Source organism: Schistocerca piceifrons, chromosome 1 (assembly GCF_021461385.2).
Source record: "Schistocerca piceifrons isolate TAMUIC-IGC-003096 chromosome 1, iqSchPice1.1, whole genome shotgun sequence".
In the NCBI taxonomy this organism is placed as follows: Eukaryota; Metazoa; Arthropoda; class Insecta; order Orthoptera; family Acrididae; genus Schistocerca; species Schistocerca piceifrons.
In genome coordinates, this window is record NC_060138.1 from 1,214,429,870 (window position 1) to 1,214,449,772 (window position 19,903).

Consider the following 19,903-nt stretch of genomic DNA (forward strand, 5'->3'; position numbering starts at 1 on the left):
ACACATATTTCTTAACAACAAACTTACCCCGGTTTACACATTTAGTACCTATTTTGGGATTAAATACAGTTCTGAGCTTGCATATGTAATCAAGGACATACATATTTCAAATAACGTGATGCTGCCACCAACCTTGCACGTAGAAAAACCACTACAATGATTTCCCAATAAAAGAAACTATTGAAATTATGATAATTTGCTAACCCATAATAAGGTATAATGTGCAGAACTAACAGAATTTTTAGATTTTGTTTGAGCCTACATTTTTTTACCTACTACGGCAAAATATATTATTAAAAATTTGGTCTTAGGTTGGGTAGTAATCTGACTCATACTTTAAGCAGATATTCTCGTGAATGATTTAGAATGTAAATTTTTTTGTCGAGTTTCCACAGCTACAAGAAAAACTAACTACTATAAATGTTATACAGACATGCCAACTTTCAAAAGTGAAAAATCAGGAGAATTTTAGCGCTGTACCATTGTGAATTACAACACATCCCTGACAAAGTTGCAATAATTCAGTACCTGTACCTGGCACACCCATATTGTATCGCAATTTCAGAATCGGAAAACATTTTGCAGAGCAAAGGCCCAGTGTGGTTGGCACAGTTTATAGTCAAGTTATGCTCTACAATAAATGAGGTAAATAAAGCCTCGGCATGTTTTAGCTTTGGTTCAAAAAAAGTAATTTTGGGGCCCAGTTTATATTTGAAAGGTAATTTTAGTTTTTAGTCTGTTGCAGTGATCTGACTGTACATTCCTTACTAACCATGCCTGTGGTACTGTTGGGTGATACTGTTATGATTATTGGGTCCTGCCAGGTTGTGACTCACCTTTCTAAAGATTCTTGGTAAAAACTTTGCATTTTTTGGTAAAGTCTTCCAATTAAGATTAAAATAGTTTCATCATAAGTGATGTGCAAATTAATCCTTTAAACTAATGTCTATTAAACTTTGTTGTTTAATTGTGAACATTGCTTGAAATATTATTTCCCTTTACTTGTGGTGGCCTGGTCCTCCCCGTCAACGGCTAAATACAACACCAATGCCAAAGTGGCAAATCATATTTCACTGACATACAACTACTTTTCTGAGGAGAAGTTATATAAGCAAATCTGTGGCACAGCCATGGGTAACTCTCCTATGACAACCTTTCTATTGGCGATCTAGAGGAAACCCTCCTAGCCTCCCAAAACCCCAAACCTCTTGCCTGCTTTAAGTTCCCTGACAATATCTTCATGATATAGACTCAGGCCAAGACACCCTATCCTCATTCATCCACAACCGCAGCTCCTCTCCCATCCATTTCTCTTTATCCTCCTCAATCCCATGTGCCGCTTTCACGGATGCCGACATCCCCATTTCCGATGGCTCCGTCCACACCTCAATCCATATTAAACACACTAACCACCAACAGCACCAGTATTTCGACAGCTCTCATCCCTTCCATACCGAAAAACACTACCCACAGCCTGGATACCCTCAGACAGAGTACCGTATTTACTCAAATCTAAGCCGCACTTTTTTTCTGGTTTTTCTAATCCAAAAAACCGCCTGCGGCTTAGAATCGAGTGCGAAGTACGTGAAAGTTTTGAAAAATGTTGGTAGGTGCCGCCACAACTAACTTCTGCCGTCGAATATATGTAGCACTACATAGGCATGCTTTGCAGGCACAAAGATAAATACTGGCACCAAAACCTCTGCATCAGTAAATAAATTTAAAAAAAAGTGGAAGACGAGCTTTTTTCTCCGCCCCGAGTTTCAACCACTGCATTTTCATACATTATCCAACGAAGCAGATACAAATTTTGTATTGTTCATCTTCGAATGTAGCAGCATTTCAACGTACTACGAATATCCGACTGGCAAGACTGTTTGGGATGTTTGTCAATATGGGAAACTCTACGTTCTGAATTTTTTCCTACCTGTGAGAAGTGATGGTCGCTAATAGGAACTTTTATTAATTGTGAATCACATGCAGTATTCTCTTCACCATAAGACTAATACAAATATAATCATTTTGTCATGTGTTCTTTCATGTTTGCAGCTATCTCATTTAAATCCAGTCTGCCTAATAAACTACGAAACTAGAGTGAGACAACAGCAAACGCGGAAGAATACATATATCATGTCATGTTTATATTCGTATTATTCTTATGCCTAATAGTGATACAGTCAGAAATGAAGCACGGCAATTGATTAGATTTTTAAATCTAAGATGACTAACTTATGTGCAGAATGTAATGTACTAAAGAGGCACCTGCAAAGATTTTCAAACAGAGAAAAATTTTCGCTGAACTCTTGTTCAGAACATCGTTTATCATACGATGTCTATTATTTGGTTCTTGTTGATCATTATCAAAGAAAGCCGCATTGTAAGTAACAACAAACAGCAGTCTCTTGCTATTGTTTCGCTAATGAGACTATTCCTCATAAAAAAAAAATTAAAAAAATATTGTAAGCGGCGGTAGCGTGCACAAAAGCAAGCCATGTGGCGAGCAGCGACAGGCCGTAAACACTCATTATCAGAAAGCGACAAACAATGCATGACACAATACAGTAATGCATTTTCAGCTAAGAGTGATGTAAACAGGTATAACAAAGAGAACGGCACTTTTCAGATCAAAGAAAAATAAGCAATCAATTCAAACCAGATGAAGCACGTGAAACAGGAAAGGTACCCGTATAAATACGGACGGAGCGCCTAACACATAGCAATGGCTACCTGGTAAAACTTAACTGCTAAGCTTACGACTCGAAACAAACTCCTGTAGCTTTATCGTCATTCATTCGACCTAAATTGTGTCTCATATTATAATGGACCAACTTTGTTTCGATTTGGAGGTGTGGCCTAAAACGTCTCTCCGCTTGAATTTAGAGTCTCAAATTTCAGGTGCGGCTTAGATTCGGGAAAATTTTTTTTCCTTGATTTCGAGTCACATTTTTCAGGTGCGGCTTAGATTCGAGTGCGCCTTAGATTCGAGTAAATATGGTATTTGCAGTGGCAAGGGCTTCCTTGCCCATTATGCTGATGGTCTCATTAGGGCCTTCACAGGCAGGGACTACCCTCCAAAACAAAGTCTGCAAAAAGATTTTCTGTGCCACATCCTCACACTTCCCTAATCCTGCCATCATCCCCAAGAACCAGCTATAAAGGTGTGTCCTCGGTCTGGAACAACTGGACGATATCCTTCACTAGGCCTTCGATTATTTATCATCATGCCCAGAAATGAGGGACATCCTAAGATCCAACCTTCCTAAAGAAGTATTCTGTTACCCATCAACAAAACATCCTGGTCCATCCCTCTTGCCACTCCACTCCCAACTCCTAGCTACAGGGATCATGTCCCTGTTTAAGACCCATGTGCAATCCATCCACCTATGACATCCTACTCTAGTCCTGTCATGAGTTTATCCTACCTCATCAGAGGCAGGCCACCTGTGAAAGCAGCCATGTCATGTACCAACTTTGCTGCAATCACTGCACAGCTTTTCACATTGGTATGATAACCAACCAACTGCCCATCAGAACATATGACCAATACCAAACTGTGGAGAAGAACAAAGCTGCCATGGCACTACATGCTCTATTTAAAAGAACTGCTTCACAACCCACGCAACCTGGATCCTCCCTTCCACCGTCAGTTCTTTCGAATTATGCTGATGGGAGTTATGCCTGTTAAACAACCTTCGTTCCCATAACCCTTCTGACCTCAATCACCACTAATCCATTGTCCCACAACCACCATCAAACAGTTTTCCCTTCCTCTGCCCTGTCACCTCCCACCCAATCCACGCCACCTTTACTGTGCGCCAGACCCTACCAGCCCGGGTATCTGTGTATCACATGCCTAGCCTGTGAACCTCCTTCTGAGTGGACAGCTACCCATCCCCAACCCCTCTTCCTGCCTCCCCCCCCCCCCCTCTCTCTCTCTCTCTCTCTCTCTCTCTCTCTCTCTCTCTCTCTCTCTCTCTCTCTATCTATCTATCTCTATCTCTGTACCTAACCCACCTCCACACCTAACCAGTACACCTGCTGAAAAAGAGAGAGAGAGAGAGAGAGAGAGAGAGAGAGAGAGAGAGAGAGAGAGAGAGAGAGAAGTTTTCTGTAGCTTCACAAAGGATTTATTCCAAAAGCTAGCAAGTTTTCTTTCCCTTTTGAGTGTGCCTGTCGACAACTCAATAATCTGCTATTCGGTGCGTGGCCTCCTTTACTCCTACATTATTAATGTTAGATGTGGTTTTCAAATCAACAACACCCTAAAACTTCATATAAAACAAACTGAGAAGTTCATGTAAAAAATCTGATGGCTCTGGGGTATACAGTACTGACTGTAATAACTCTGATAATGCTCACATCAGCCAAACTGACCACTCTTTTAATGTAGAGTTTAAGGAGCACTTACTGCCATGTAACGAAATTGCCTTGGGATTGCTTTTATGGAAACCTGCCATACTAAGAGAGCGTTGAGAATACTATGCATATTTTCCCTAGGGTGGGAAAAGGCCATGTTCTCAATTTGTTGGAAGACTTCAAATTTTATGAATGTCAATTACGAGGAGACAGCAAGAGAGTTCAAGAAGCACAAGTGATTTTGGTGTCCAATGCTTACTTTGCATTATTTGATAATGTTTTACATTACTCATTGAACACCTCTCTTACGTATATCCTGCTTGTCATTACCTAATATAGACTGCATTATATATTTGTCTAAATGATTGATGGAAAATCTCATATAAAAATGTGAAACATATACTAACAAAGAGATAGTGGGGCCAGCCAGTACTTACCTCGGTTCAGTACAGCCGATAGATACACAAAACAGAACAGAAAAATTTTTATCCTAGCTTTCGGAACTTTGTTCCTTCGTCAGTGAGGAGAGAGGGGAAAAAAAGGGAAAGAAGGGAAAGTGGATTCACTTACTCACAACCCAGATTATGAAGCAACAGGGGAAAGGTTAACAGGAAGGGTAGCAAAGGTGGAAGCATGGGTGTCAGAGGGAAGCCAATGATATTCTACTGTAAGTATTGTGCCAGCTTCAAACCAAAGAGGATGCATACAGAAGTCAAGAGGTATATAGTATAAAGATAAACACAACTATATAGGATGAAAAGGTGTGTGAATGGCTTAAGAGGAAAGGGAAAGAGGAGAAGACTGAAGAGTAAATGGGAGTAAAGTTCGTTAACATAGGTTCAGTCCAGGGGGATGGCGGGATGAAAGGATGTGTTGGAGTGCAAGTTTCCATCTCCGCAGTTCCAAGGGACTTGTGTTGGTTGGGAGAAGCCAAATGGCAAGTACAGTGTAGCAGGCTCCTAGATCCCTAGAATTATGCTGGAGGGCATGCTCTGCTACTGGGTATTGGACTTCTCTTACGCGGACAGTTCAGTTCGTCTGTGCCCATTCACATGCTCAGCCAGTTTAGTTGTTGGGCACAGATGAACTGTCTGCCTAGGAGATGCCGAATACCCAGTAGCAGAGCATGCCTTCCAGCATAATTCTAGGAACCTGCTACACCATACGTGCCATTTGGCTTCTCCCACCCAACACCAGTCCCTCGGAACTGCGGAGATGGGAACTTTCACTCCAACACATCCTTTCATCCTGCCATCCCCCTGGACTGAACCTACATTAAGTGACACAAATCCTAATAATTCTTCTTTTTCAGTGTATCATCCACAGTAATCTCATGTTGTAACCACTGAATTGTCTCTTCGTTTTTGAGAGGACAGGGTTGGAGCCTTATGCCTTAAAACTGCAAAGAGTGGAACACTGTGAAAGGTATTGGCAGAGTTTCTAAAGTTGGTAACAAAGCGTTTTCAAACCAATTTGATAATGTCTAACGATTCATTTCTTCACGTTACTCTGATATTCCTTCCAATCCGAAAAGCATTCGACAGCCATGAATAAAGCCTCAGTAGGTACCAGCAAGCAAAAGAATGATTCTATCACCTTTACCACTGGGGGAACGCCATATCTTTCTATTTTGTCATCAGTCCAACCTTCTGTATTAACATGACCTGCATTCACCAATACTTTCTCGATCCAAAAATGTCCTCAAAATTAACATTTTATACTTCACACAGAAATCTGCATCACCGTGCAGTTATGTCTGTTCATTCTATTAACATTTTACCACTCGAATATTTTTGTATTTAAAACTGAGACTCTGCAGAACCAGTTGCAATGATGATTTGCTACATTCAAAAAGTTTGGCCATGCAAAGTCATACAAATTTTATCTCATGAAGGCCAATCTCTATGATGATGATAACAACTGTATATGTGATGCTGCAGTGCACCTTGAGTAAAAGGATCTAGATTTGTTAGATGTTTCTGAATTCTTTTCTTGCTCAGCATATAAAAACAAGAGGGTACTGCTTCATTTCCTTCTTTCTCATATTTTTCTTTACTAATACGAAGCAGCTGTGGTTCACATGACTGCTTTGGAAACTGTTAAGAGATGTCTCTCATTTTGCACCTCTCTCTCAAAGTACTTGCACACATTGTACATGAGTTGTTGCAACTGCCCTTTAAATGCAATTCCCAAGCATTCTTTCCTGACGTGTCTGAATCCCAGATCCAGGTTCTGCCAATTTTATTTTACATTCCATCAGACATTTCACACACACACACACACACACACACACACACACACACACACACACACACACAGAGAGAGAGAGAGAGAGAGAGAGAGAGAGAGAGAGAGAGAGAGACTTAGTTCTTATGAGTATGTTGAGCAGTACTAAAACACAAATAGTATCAAAAGAATAAAAGGAAATTACCTTCAAATCCCGATGAATAATTGGTGTCTGACAATGATGTAACCGAGAAACCGCTTCACAAACATCACAGAATATTTGCAGAACTTCAGCTTCACTGAATCCACTCTGCAGTCTGTAACAAAAGTAAACTGAAAAGAAAAAGTGAGCTAATGATATATCTACATTAATCACTTCTCAGTTATGGTAACTGCATTAGTTAGAAACTAATGTGTTCTGGAGTAAACTGATTCAATTAGCAACAACCACAGCAACAGTGTTAATGAAGTCACACTACAATAAACTAAGAATTCTTACTTCTAAGTACAAAGACAAAATGAATTAACATGATTTTGATTTGTTTTTGAAAACTGTTTACACATATTTTAATAACTTGGGGGTAGCCAAATATTATTATAACCACAGGATTCACTTCTTTCGATCTGCGAGCACAGTTAATGGTGAATAGTAGAACTCCACTACATTTCTAGTGCCCACATGATTCACAAGAAAACTGCCAAGGAAGCAGATGGAGATGCAAGACATACGCAATTTATCACCTTTCAAAGTGTGCAGAAGTGACATCAAAATTACTATGAGGAAGGTAAGGCAAAAAGCCTTGGACAAATTTGAGACTGAAATTCTATCCACAGAGCTATCACAAGAAACAGTGAAAGTGTTAATAAAATGTAAAGCTGGTCAATGGAATGAAATCTTTTGGTCCATTTCTATATGGCAAAACATTTATCACAACACTGACAGACAAGGACTGAAGTTTTACATTCATATCTGTTTAAGGAAAATAAATCACTTGCTTCCCCAAAGATCTATAACAAGGACACAAAAACAGAATACATAGAATTAACAGACCACAGAGTGACAAGACAAACAGAAAAGAAAATGACCAATATAATTACGGACTAAGACCTCTGACATCAGATTGTGTAGCATAAATTTTATGCATGTATAACCACAAGAACTCAGCACTCTTAGTGATAATAATATGAATTTTAGATGTGTGAGTGATGCGAAATCAAACTTCAAGCCTCTGTTCAGAGAGTTCTGAAGACTACACAGTTAGCAGCACTTGCTCCACACAAATTCTACACAAGGAAATTGACACACGATGTAGATGAGGACATAGTTGTAGCACATGTTATATAGTCTAACGACAGTTGTTAGTAAACGCAAATTTCTGGACTCCATAGAGGTGGGGAGGGGGTGGGGGTGAGAGAGAACTGTTCTGCAGGCTATACTAAGTCATGTAAATTCTCAATTATACCACACAATCTGTCTGTCTCTCTCAATTTGCATAACATGTAATAATAGAGCAGGTCAAAAAGGACTTTACAAATTTGGAATGATATATAAATTTACTGAGATGACTTACAGAATCGGTAATGTGTCTTTTTATAGCAAAAAAACATCAACTTTGATTCACGTAGAACATCAGCACCCCACAATGCAACCAGGAATGCCAGCATAGTGCACAGTTAAAATGGCTATTTCCACTGGTTGACTGTGTGTTTTGGTTCCATAAAACGAACTCTGCAACAACTGTTCGGCATAAATTTCACACTGAATACAGTAAAGAACCATTAAGCAGGCTACAATTTACTCTTGGCATTAGAACTTTGTTGAGATGGGTTATTCACTGCAAGATGGATAGATCACTCGGTTAGCCGCGTGTTGATGTTTATGTTGAACCAGTTAGGGAGAGCTTTCCTTGCAGTCCACAAAAACCAACTTCTTAATTCCACATATCGAAGATGGTGACCAGGATGGGATAGTTTACTATCAGCAAGATGGTGCTCCAACTCATTTTCTCACAGTAGTTTGAGGTTTCCTCGACAATTGCTTCCCAGGTAAGTGGATTCGCTGTAAAGGGCAAATCACATGACCAACTTGTTCTGCAGATTTGACACCACTGGATTTCTTTCTCTGGGGTTTCATTAAAGATTGTGTGTACGTTCCACCCCTACCAAACAATTTAGCCAACATGAAAAAATGAATCTAATCTTCCATTGCACAAGTTATGCCCAATTTGTTGCAACAACTGTGGGAAGAAACTGACTCGTTATGTGAAACTTGAGGTTGCTTGCGACAGACTGACACATCTACTGATTCTTAAGTTATCTCAATAAACTTCTATACCATTCTAAAGTTGTAAGTCTTTTTTGACTCCCCTCGTATATATTTTTTAAAATCATAGTTCATGCATTTAACACAATTTTTCTTCTTTCCTCTGAAAGAACAGGTTACACATAAAAACCTCAATATTTCATGAGCATTCGATTATGGCCATGTCTTCTGCATCTAAAAGTACTTACTGTTAAGTAGAACAAAGGAAAAGACAAGATGTGATGATGAGAATATTATGAGAAGGATAGATTGCTATTCAATTCAGAACTTGTAAGATATTTCCTTCCAGCATGTGTAAAACAAGAAGAAATGCAGACTGAAGAAGTTGACAGTGTTAAATTTCTGGTATTTCAACTCTAATAAATTCAGTTGGGGAGGATATACCACAGAATTAATGAAGCACCTAAACAAGTCTGTACTTGCAGTGCGAACGATGTCAAATGTAGGAGATGTGCATATAAATATAAAAAAAAACTTGCTTACTTTCATTCTACTATGTCATACGGGAGCAAAAGTTTTGTGGGTGCAAAAGCGAGCAATAAGAATCATTTGTGATGTAAATTCAAGAACATGTAGAAACCTGTCAAGGAGCTTAGTACTCTAACTACTGCTTCTCAGTATAGTTATTCCTTAATGAAATTTGTTGCAAGTAACAAATTTCCGATTTCCAACCGATAGTTCAATTCATAGTTTCAATACTACAAATAAGAACAATCTACATAAAGACCTAGAACTATACCTACCTGGGTCCAAAAAGGGATCCAATACTCAAGAATACACATTTTCAATAAATTTCCAGGAAGCATTAAAAACTTGAGTTTCAGATAAAGCATGGTTTAAACAGAGTTTGAAAGACTTTTTGATGGGCAACTCCTTCTACTATATAGATGAATATTTTAACAGGGACTGTTCGACCAGCTTAAGTAAAAATGTCTGCCTGATTTCAGTTCTGACAGCACTTGGTTACAGCAGTCAAGATTAGGTATTTTGTGTATGATTAATTTATTAAAAGTGCGTAGCAATATTTCATTCAGACAGTGTATTAAATCTGTATACATTAGCAGTTCCACTTTACTGTTATTCAACTCTTTCGATGATCTCCTGACAAATGATCAGCGTTGTATTCAAATGTTTTATGTTACTGTTTCTGACCTGTTCCACACCCACCAAAATCATCTCATTTTTGGGTCTATAGCACAAAAACTGAATCTAATCTCACCATATAGCAGAGATGTTGGGTCGCAGACAGACACAAGTAAAAGACTGTCAAACACAATAAGCTTTCGGCCAAAGGGCTTTCTTCCAAATTGGACAACACAGACATACCCACTCATGCAAACGCAACTCACACATACACGATCACTCTCTCCAGCTGCCGAAGCCAGACTGCAATCAGCTGTGCACGATGGAAGAAGCAGTGTCGATGGTGGGGGTCAGGAGGTGGCTCGGGTGAGGAGGGAGACAGATGGCAGGGTAGGGGTGGGGTGGGGGTGGAGGACGCTAAAGTGCTGCTTGTGCAAGCATACAGGGATGAGGTGCAGAGACAGTAGGGCAGCTAGAGGCAGTAAGGAGGTCAGATGGCGGGCAGGGGGGAGGGGGAGTAGAAAAGGAGGGAAGTAAAAAGATTGTGGGTACGGGGGTAGAATAGAGGGCTGTGTAGTGCTGGAGTGGTAACAGGGAAGGGGATAGGTGGGTGATGGACAGTGAGGAACATAGGTTGAGGCCAGGAGAGTTGCGGGAGTGTACAATATAATGCAGGGAGAGTTCCCACCTGTGCAATTCAGAAAAGCTGGTGTTGGTAGGGAGTTTTCAGATGGCTCAGGCTGTGAAACAGTCACTGAAATGAAGAGTGCCGTATTGGGCAGCATGCTCAGCAACTAGGTTGTTCAGATGTTTCTTGGCCACAGTTTTTCAGTGCCCATTCATGCGGATTGACAGGTCATTGGTTGTCATACCCATGTTGATCACAGCACAATGGTTGCAGCTTAGCCGGTAGGTCACATGACTGGTTTCACAGGTGGCCCTGCCTTTGATAGGAAAGGTGATGTTTGTGACCAGAGTGGAGCAGTAGGTAGTGGGAGAATGTATGGGACAGCCCTTGCATCTATATTACAGGGATATATCAAACAATGGAAAATCCAAGATGGAATGCAACAATATTAAGAAAAGGAAAGTTGCCACTCACCATATAACAGAATCTCCACTATATGGCGAGTGGCAACTTTCCTTTTCAAAATATTATTACAGGGATATGAGCCATAAGGCAAGGGCCTGGGAGCAGGGGCTGTGACTGGATGAAAAAGGATGTGTGTAGATTTGGTAGGGAGGAGTGGGAAGGATAGTAGATAGGGCATTCCTAACTTCACAGCACAATGAGAGGTGGTCGAAACACTGGCTGAGAATGTGATTCAGTTGATCCAGTCCTGGGTGGTACTGAGTCACAAGCGAAATGCTGCTCTGTGGTCGTACAGTGGGACTTTCGGAGGTGAAGGGTGAGTGGAGGGATAAGGCACAAAAGATCAGTTCCCGTACAAGGCTTGGTGGGTAATTATGGTCTGCAAAGGCCTCAGTAAGATGCTTGGTACATTTTGAGAAGGACTGCTTGTCACCACAGACGCGACATCCATGGGTGGCTAAGCTATGTCGAAGGGACTTCTTGGTATGGAATGAGTGGCAGCTGTCGAAGTGGAGTTATTGCTACAGGTTGGTAGGTTTGGTGTAGACAGAGGTACAGATGTATCCATCTTTGAGGTGGAGGTCAACATTGACAAAGGTGGCTTGTTGAGTGAGAAGGACGAGATGGAGTGAATGGGAGAGAAGCTGTTAAGATTCTGCAGGAATGTGGACAAGGTTTCCTCACCATTCCACCACCTATCAAACCTACATAATATCCTTGTCCATCCCTATACAACTCCTACTCCCAACCCTTTGCCTCATGGCTCATAGCCCTGTAATAGACCTAGATGCGAGATCTGTTCCATACATCATCCCCCCCAAACCTACCTACTTCAGTCAAGTCACCAGATTGTGACAAACCAAGCTGGGATCCCTCTACTTCGATCTCTCTACTTCCTCTCTTGTTTTGCCATCTGCCTTCTTAAATTCGTTTGTTTCCCCCCTCCCCCTCCATTTTTGATTAATTACCTTTAACATACGTGAGTACAATCTGCATTTTGATAAAAGAGAAAGGTTGGCCCTCTGTCATAAAGAACATACCACCAGGTCTAATTTTATGCTTAGTTTTATGTATGTAATTAATTTCCTATCTTTTGCTATAGGGTGAAATCAGTAATTGTTTCATGACAGATTCTATTGCTGACTTATAAACAAATATAAATTCTGAACTAATTATAAACATTTGGAAGAAGAACTACTAGGATTTTAGAGTATTTATTTGGCTCCATTCGAAAACACATTAACAAAGACAGACCTTAATTAATTCCAAAATAATTACCAATTTTGTCAAAAGTATTGTTTGTATAACCATATCTGTTAATTTCATTATTTAAACAAATAATTCGGCCTAACCTTTGGGACAGAAGAAACTGTTAAAAAGAAAGCAATTTTCCATGTCTTCATTTAATTGAATGTTTCAACTATAATTTTTGTAACTTAAACATCGAACAATGTATAGTTTCAGTGCCTATTACTGTGAGGACACATACAGGCCCAATTTTTGGTCCAGAGACATGCAGTCCCACGGCTGATTTTCAGATGGGAAGTCTGTATAATATAGTAACAATAATGCCTTAACTTAATAGTGGAATCAGTGTAACAAAATAGGCCATGTTAAAACACTGACAGTGTCTGTTCAATTTATTTGAGAAATAGTGAACTGCGTGGTTAGGTATTTACTGCTCACAAATGTTCAATAGCATACTATTCCAGCAGTATGCTGATGTTTGCCTGCAAACTATTTAGGAGGCTTATCAAAAGATAGTGAAATGGCCATATTAACTATATAATATTGGAGGGGGGGGGGGGGGGGGGTTATGAACCATGAAAGTAAAGAACTGTGAAACACTACTCTCGGCTACATCATTTACAGCAGTCAGTGTCGAACTTAAACCCCCCATTTTTCAGCCAGTATAACAAAGCAGTACGTTGACACCGAGGACTACAAACGAAGAAATATAGCAGGCGAACGTCACAAGCTTCACCTATCGGTCAAAAGCAGGGCTACCTGGGAAGGCACTCATGTGCTCTATAAGCTAAGCTGCAACAAAGGTCGCTGACAAACTGTGACCAAGAAATAGCTGGACCACTCAGTTGATGAGCATGCTGCACAACGCAACAGTCTTCATTTTAATGACTGATTTACAGTGCGTGTTATCTAGGTCCTCCCTATCACCATCAGCTTTACTGAATTGCACAGGTGGACACTCTACCTGCAATATATTCTGTGTTCCCATAACCTTCCTGGCCTCAACCTACGCTAGTCACTGTCCATCACCCGCCTATCCCCTTCCATGTTCACACTCGAGCACTACACAGCCCTCCATCCAACCAACATATCCAAAGTCTTTTTACTTCTCTCCTTTATTGGCTACTCCCTCCCTCCGTCTAACCTCCTGACTGCCTCTAGCTGCCCTATTCTCTCTATATACTAAGATGGTATCTGTTCTTTCAGACATGTCCGAAAGAACAGATACCATTGGTGACCATGCAGCTCGTTAGAATGAAATTACGATGAAATGAATGCCCTTAGCTGCTTACAGGCGTAGACATACATATAGTTATACATATAGTTAAGGCTCACCAGCCCCTTGACCATCTTCTTCTTCTGTGCGAATGCACAAACAGTGGCCAAACTCTTACAGGAATCAGCAACGCGCCGCGAGTAATGAGTATAATGGGCGGGGGCACTATTTCATTGTAACTTCGCCCTATTCTCTCTCCCCATCTCGTCCCTGTACGCTTGCACAAGCAGCACTTTACCATCCCCCACTCCCATCCCTACCCTCCCATTCCCCTCCTTCTCCCATCGTGCACGGCTTCTTGCAGTCTGGCTTTGGCACCCAGAGAGAGTGATCGTGTGTGTGTGGGGGTAAGGTAATCAGTTATATCTGTTTCACCTTTTCAAAATGCGAGTACACATTTTGTATTTGATGATGAATTCATTTTGACACCTGATTTGAATCTAACAATCTGCAGAAAACAAGAGTTTGAAAATAAGCATTACATTGTTGTCAGTAATGCCAAATACATAATGAACAAAAATTAACAATGGATGTTATTGGTGATATATTTTTCTGAAAATATGTCATTTTAAATAATAAGTCACAAGTGGTGATGTACTACGTGACATTTTAAATATATTGTTTAAATAGGTTTTAGACAGGACTGTTAGAATTCTTTGTTATAGCCAATTTGTCATTAAAAGCAATGTCGCTACAAATGGTGTAGACTATAACAATGTTTACATTCTAGATAGAACTCTCATTGAATGTTATTGGGGTTAAATATTATGTGTGTGCTTATTCAGGTCCCTCCATTCCACTCCTTCCCCCTCAACCACAAGAAATGCATAATGTTTCACAAACAGTATCTTGCATTAATTACCTCGAGTTCATCATCTGTAAGACGTGTGTCTTGCAATACGGCATCAGAAGGAGAACTTCATATACACCATTCCCTGTATGTGTAAGGCTCGAATCCACATAACCAATAATGTTCTTGTGACCACTCAAGTTACTCTGAAACAAAAAGAAATTGCACAAAAATAATTAATCAGCAGTTAAAATCAAATTACTGTAAAGTAAAAATCATCAAAATACCATCCTGGGGAGAATATTGTATGTCGAGGACAATTTGGTATACCAGTATTCAGCAGTATTATAGGAAGGAGAAAGAGCTAATCAAAATCACTTAGCAGAAAAACAGTGGAAGGAGACAGATAACTTTCAACTTTTATTTCTGCAATAATGAATTCAGTTTTGAATTTTTTTCAGCAAACTTTATGAAATTTTCTCATTTCTTCTACTTTTGATAACAATATATTGCAATTAGCTGATTTTCACAATTTCATGGATATCACATTAAGCATATGAAGACCAGCAGGAGATATCAACTGACCCCAGGTGCACGTTGCCTTTTTAGAATATTACTTAAGGTGCTTAAGATTTCCGCAATAGATGTCAGATAACTTTCCAAGTCATGTTGTGTGTGTTGCCGCCCCCACCCCCTTTTTTTTACTGTAATAGGTATTTCCAATTTGTCCCAACAGTCTGGTCATACTAGTGAAGAGATTTTGCGTATTCTGGATGTCTTGGATATTGAACTGCAGTGAGCCTTGTCATATTTAGATGGTGATTTTCTGACAGAGAACTGTTGATGAAGATAATGATACCAAGGAGGAGTTATTGTCACTAGATGTGTCTTCATCTTAATTCCCTCATCAACAGTCTCAGGTATCAACCAACTGAACAGTGAAGATGGCTACTGGAGATTGATGGAATGGATGGTTGCTAACACACTATTGCCTGGAGGAAGGGCTGCTTTGAACGTCCTGACGGAGAAAGGAGGGCCCACTGTGAGTCAAACCCAGGGTGTTTCTCCTGGATGCAGGGCAGGTTCTGGGATTTGGGGAGACCAGTTCTGTTGCCAACAGCATTTCCACTCATCTATGAAAATTGAGCTCATTTTCAGTAGGAACACTGGCTATGATAAAGAGTGGAATGTTTTTATCTTAACCTTTTTCACCCCACAGGAAATAAACTATTCAATATTGGTAGGTCAGAGTTGCAGACATTCTTCCAAAATTTGTATAGCAGTGCACTCTTACTTCTGAAATCGGGAGGTGGAATGAGACTAAAGATATGAGGGTTGGCACTTAAATAGTGGCAACTCTTTATTCACAACTGATAGAAAAGAGTTACATGTTTGCACCTGTTACTGTCCTTCAAAGTAGTCACCAGCGTTGTGTAGAACCAGTTGCCAGCGATGTGGAAGGCGTAGTATATCGTTAGAAGAGCCTGTTCTGTTGATGGTGCGAATGAAGCTGTTTCTGCCTGTAGAATCTCCGGGACAGTTCTGAAGCAAACGCCACGAATTGGTTCCTTCATCTTTGGACTCAAATCAAAGTCACAACGACTTCAGTCCGGGGAGTATGGTGGATGCTACAGTTCTTCCCAGTCCCATTGAATGAACAGGGCAGCCACAGCTTGTGTTGTATGCCCCTGCGCATTATTGTGCAAAATGGTGGGTGGGTTGCACAGAAAGTGTCTCCAATTCTTTCACCAAGCTGATCACAGGTGATGCTCCAAAAACAAACAGCAATACTATGCATCGACTGTCTGCTGTGGAGGAACATAATGCATTAGGAAAACGCCATCACAGCCATACACTATAATCACCACAACTTTCACCACACTGGGGCTCTGACACAATTTCAACATTCACGAGGACCCATAATGACGACATTCGTTGGATTGTCATTTCAGTTTTGGCTCATACAATGTGGCCCATGTCTCATCCAGCGTTATGATATGGCGCAAAATAGCCTCTCCTTCGCGCTCAAAGTGCATCCAAGCAGCGTCGAAAAGCATCCATTTATGTATTTCTGTCAAGTCATACAGAACCCATTGTCATGCAATGTTTCGCATGCCCAGGTGTTCCCTCAGGAGGGGGAGAGAGATGGGGGAGGGGGAGAGAGAGGGGGTGGGGGAGGGGAGAGGGGGTTGGGAGAAGGAGTGGGGAGAGACGGTGGGGGAGGGGAGAGGGGGTGAGGGAGGGGAGAGGGGGTGGGGAGAGGGAGTGGGGTAGGGGAGAGGGAGTGGGGTAGGGGAGAGGGTGGGGAGATGGGGTGGGAGAGTGGCTAGTGAGCGAGGAGAAAGTGGGGAGGGAGAGTGGGGAGGGCTGGAGAGGGCAGGGCGGAAGGGGGGAGAGCAGGGCGAGGGCTGGGGAGGGCAGGGCGGAAGGGGGGAGAGCAGGGCGAGGGCTGGGGAGGGCAGGGCGGAAGGGGGGAGAGCAGGGCGAGGGCTGGGGAGGGCAGGGCGGAAGGGGGGAGAGCAGGGCGAGGGCTGGGGAGGGGGACAGACGGGAGGGGGGAAGAGGCGGGAGGGGGGAGGCGAGGCGGGAGGGGGGGGAGAGGCGGGAGGGGAGGGGAGGCGGGAGGGGAGGGGAGGCGGGAGGGGGGGGGAGGCGGGAGGGGGGGGAGGCGGGAGGGGGGGGGAGGCGGGAGGGGGGGGGAGGCGGGAGGAGGGGAGGCGGGAGGAGGGGAGGCGGGAGGAGGGGAGGCGGGAGGAGGGGAGGCGGGAGGAGGGGAGGCGGGAGGAGGGGAGGCGGGAGGAGGGGAGGCGGGAGGAGGGGAGGCGGGAGGAGGGGAGGCGGGAGGAGGGGAGGCGGGAGGAGGGGAGGCGGGAGGAGGGGAGGCGGGAGGAGGGGAGGCGGGAGGAGGGGAGGCGGGAGGAGGGGAGGCGGGAGGAGGGGAGGGGGAGGGACGACGGGCGGGGTGGGTTGACGGGTGGTGGGGGGTAGAGGGGTGGTGGGGGCAGAGGCGAGGGAGACAGAAGGATGGTGGTGGCAGACAGGGGGGCGGCGGAGGGGGCGGGAGAGGTGGTGGGGCAGAGAGTGAGGTGGGGGGCAGAGAGTGAGGTGGGGGGGCAGAGAGTGAGGTGGGGGGGAGAGTGAGGTGGGGGGGAAGTGAGGTGGGTGGGGGAGTGAGGTGGGGGGAGAGTGAGGTGGGGGGGAGAGTGTGGTGGGGGGAGTGAGGGGGGAGGGTGGAGAGAGTGAGGTGGGGGGGAGAGAGTGAGGTGGGGGGGAGAGAGTGAGGTGGGGGGGAGAGAGTGAGGTGGGGGGGAGAGAGTGAGGTGGGGGGGAGAGTGAGGTGGGGGGGAGAGTGAGGTGGGGGGGAGAGTGAGGTGGGGGGGTGAGGGGGGAGGGGGGGAGAGTGAGGTGGGGGGCGGGGGGGAGAGTGAGGTGGGGGGGAGAGTGAGGTGGGGGGGAGAGTGAGGTGGGGGGAGAGTGAGGTGGGGGGAGATTGAGGTGGGGGGGGGAGAGTGAGGTGGGGGGGAGATTGAGGTGGGGGGGGGAGAGTGAGGTGGGGGGGAGAGTGAGGTGGGGGGGGGGGGGGGAGAGTGAGGTGGGGGGGAGAGTGAGGTGGGTGGAGAGTGAGGTGGGGGGAGAGTGAGGTGGGGGGGGAGAGTGAGGTGGGGGGGAGAGAGTGAAGTGGGGGGGGGGGGGGGAGAGTGAGGTGTGGGGGGAGAGGTAGGAGGGGGGGAGAGGTAGGAGGGGGGAGAGGTAGGAGGGGGGGGAGAGGTAGGAGGGGGGGAGAGGTAGGAGGGGGGGGAGAGGTAGGAGGGGGGGGAGAGGTAGGAGGGGGGGGAGAGGTAGGAGGGGGGGGAGAGGTAGGAGGGGGGGAGAGGTAGGAGGGGGGGAGAGGTAGGAGGGGGGGAGAGGTAGGAGGGGGGGAGAGGTAGGAGGGGGGGAGAGGTAGGTGGGGGGGGAGAGGTAGGTGGGGGGGAGAGGTAGGTGGGGGGGAGAGGTAGGTGGGGGGGAGAGGTAGGTGGGGGGGAGAGGTAGGTGGGGGGGAGAGGTAGGTGGGGGGGAGAGGTAGGTGGGGGGGAGAGGTAGGTGGGGGGGAGAGGTAGGTGGGGGGGGAGAGGTAGGAGGCGGGAGAGGTAGGAGGGGGGAGAGTGAGGTGGGGGGGGGGAGAGAGTGAGCTGGGGGGGGAGAGAGTGAGGTGGGGGGGAGAGAGTGAGGTGGGGGGGAGAGAGTGAGGTGGGGGGGAGAGAGTGAGGTGGGGGGGAGAGAGTGAGGTGGGGGGGAGAGAGTGAGGTGGGGGGGAGAGAGTGAGGTGGGGGGGAGAGAGTGAGGTGGGGGGGAGAGAGTGAGGTGGGGGGGAGAGAGTGAGGTGGGGGGTGGGGAGAGAGTGAGGTGGGGGGTGGGGGAGAGTGAGGTGGGGGGCGGGGGAGAGTGAGGTGGGGGGCGGGGGAGAGTGAGGTGGGAGGAAGAGTGCGGTGGGGGGGAGAGTGCGGGGTGGAGGGGGAGAGTGCGGGGTGGAGGGAGAGAGTGAGGTGGGGGGGGAGAGAGTGAGGTGGGGGGTGGGGAGAGAGTGAGGTGGGGGGTGGGGAGAGAGTGAGGTGGGGGGTGGGGGGAGAGTGAGGTGGGGGGCGGGGGAGAGTGAGGTGGGGGCGGGGGAGAGTGAGGTGGGGGGCGGGGGAGAGTGCGGTGGGGGGGGAGAGTGCGGGGTGGAGGGGGAGAGTGCGGGGTGGAGGGGGGAGAGTGAGGTGGGGGGGGGGGGAGAGTGTGGTGGGGGGGAGAGTGAGGTGGGGGGCGGGGGAGAGTGAGGTGGGGGGCGGGGGAGAGTGAGGTGGGGGGCGGGGGAGAGTGAGGTGGGGGGCGGGGGAGAGTGAGGTGGGAGGAAGAGTGCGGTGGGGGGGGAGAGTGCGGTGGGGGGGGGGGAGAGTGTGGTGGGGGGGGAGAGTGCGGTGGGGGGGGGGGGAGAGTGCGGGGTGGAGGGGGGAGAGTGAGGTGGGGGGGGAGAGTGAGGTGGGGGGGAGAGTGAGGTGGGGAGGGGGGGAGAGTGAGGTGGGGGGGGGAGAGTGAGGTGGGGGGGAGAGTGAGGTGGGGGGGGAGAGTGAGGTGGGGGGGGGGGGGGAGAGTGAGGTGGGGGGGAGAGTGAGGTGGGGGGAGAGTGAGGTGGGGGGGAGAGTGAGGTGGGGGGGAGAGTGAGGTGGGGGGGAGAGTGAGGTGGGGGGGAGAGTGAGGTGGGGGGGGAGAGTGAGGTGGGGGGGGAGAGTGAGGTGGGGGGGAGAGTGAGGTGGGGGGGAGAGTGAGGTGGGGGGGAGAGTGAGGTGGGGGGAGAGTGAGGTGGGGGGGAGAGTGAGGTGGGGGGGAGAGTGAGGTGGGGGGGGGGGCGAGAGTGAGGTGGGGGGAGTGAGGTGGGGGGGGGGGAGGAGAGTGGGGTGGGGGGGGAGAGTGAGGTGGGGGGGGGAGGAGAGTGAGGTGGGGGGGGGGGGGAGAGTGAGGTGGGGGGGGGGAGGAGAGTGAGGTGGG

General features: G+C 46.0%; 1 protein-coding gene across 1 annotated transcript in view; it reads right to left on the minus strand.

Moving 5' to 3' along the window:
* Window positions 1-19,903, minus strand: part of LOC124781787 — a 241,900-nt gene that overhangs the window by 162,214 nt on the left and 59,783 nt on the right. Inside the window, 2 exon segments of the mRNA XM_047253889.1 lie at window positions 6,788-6,899; window positions 14,468-14,601. Of these exon segments, the coding sequence (XP_047109845.1) occupies window positions 6,788-6,899; window positions 14,468-14,601 (246 nt within the window).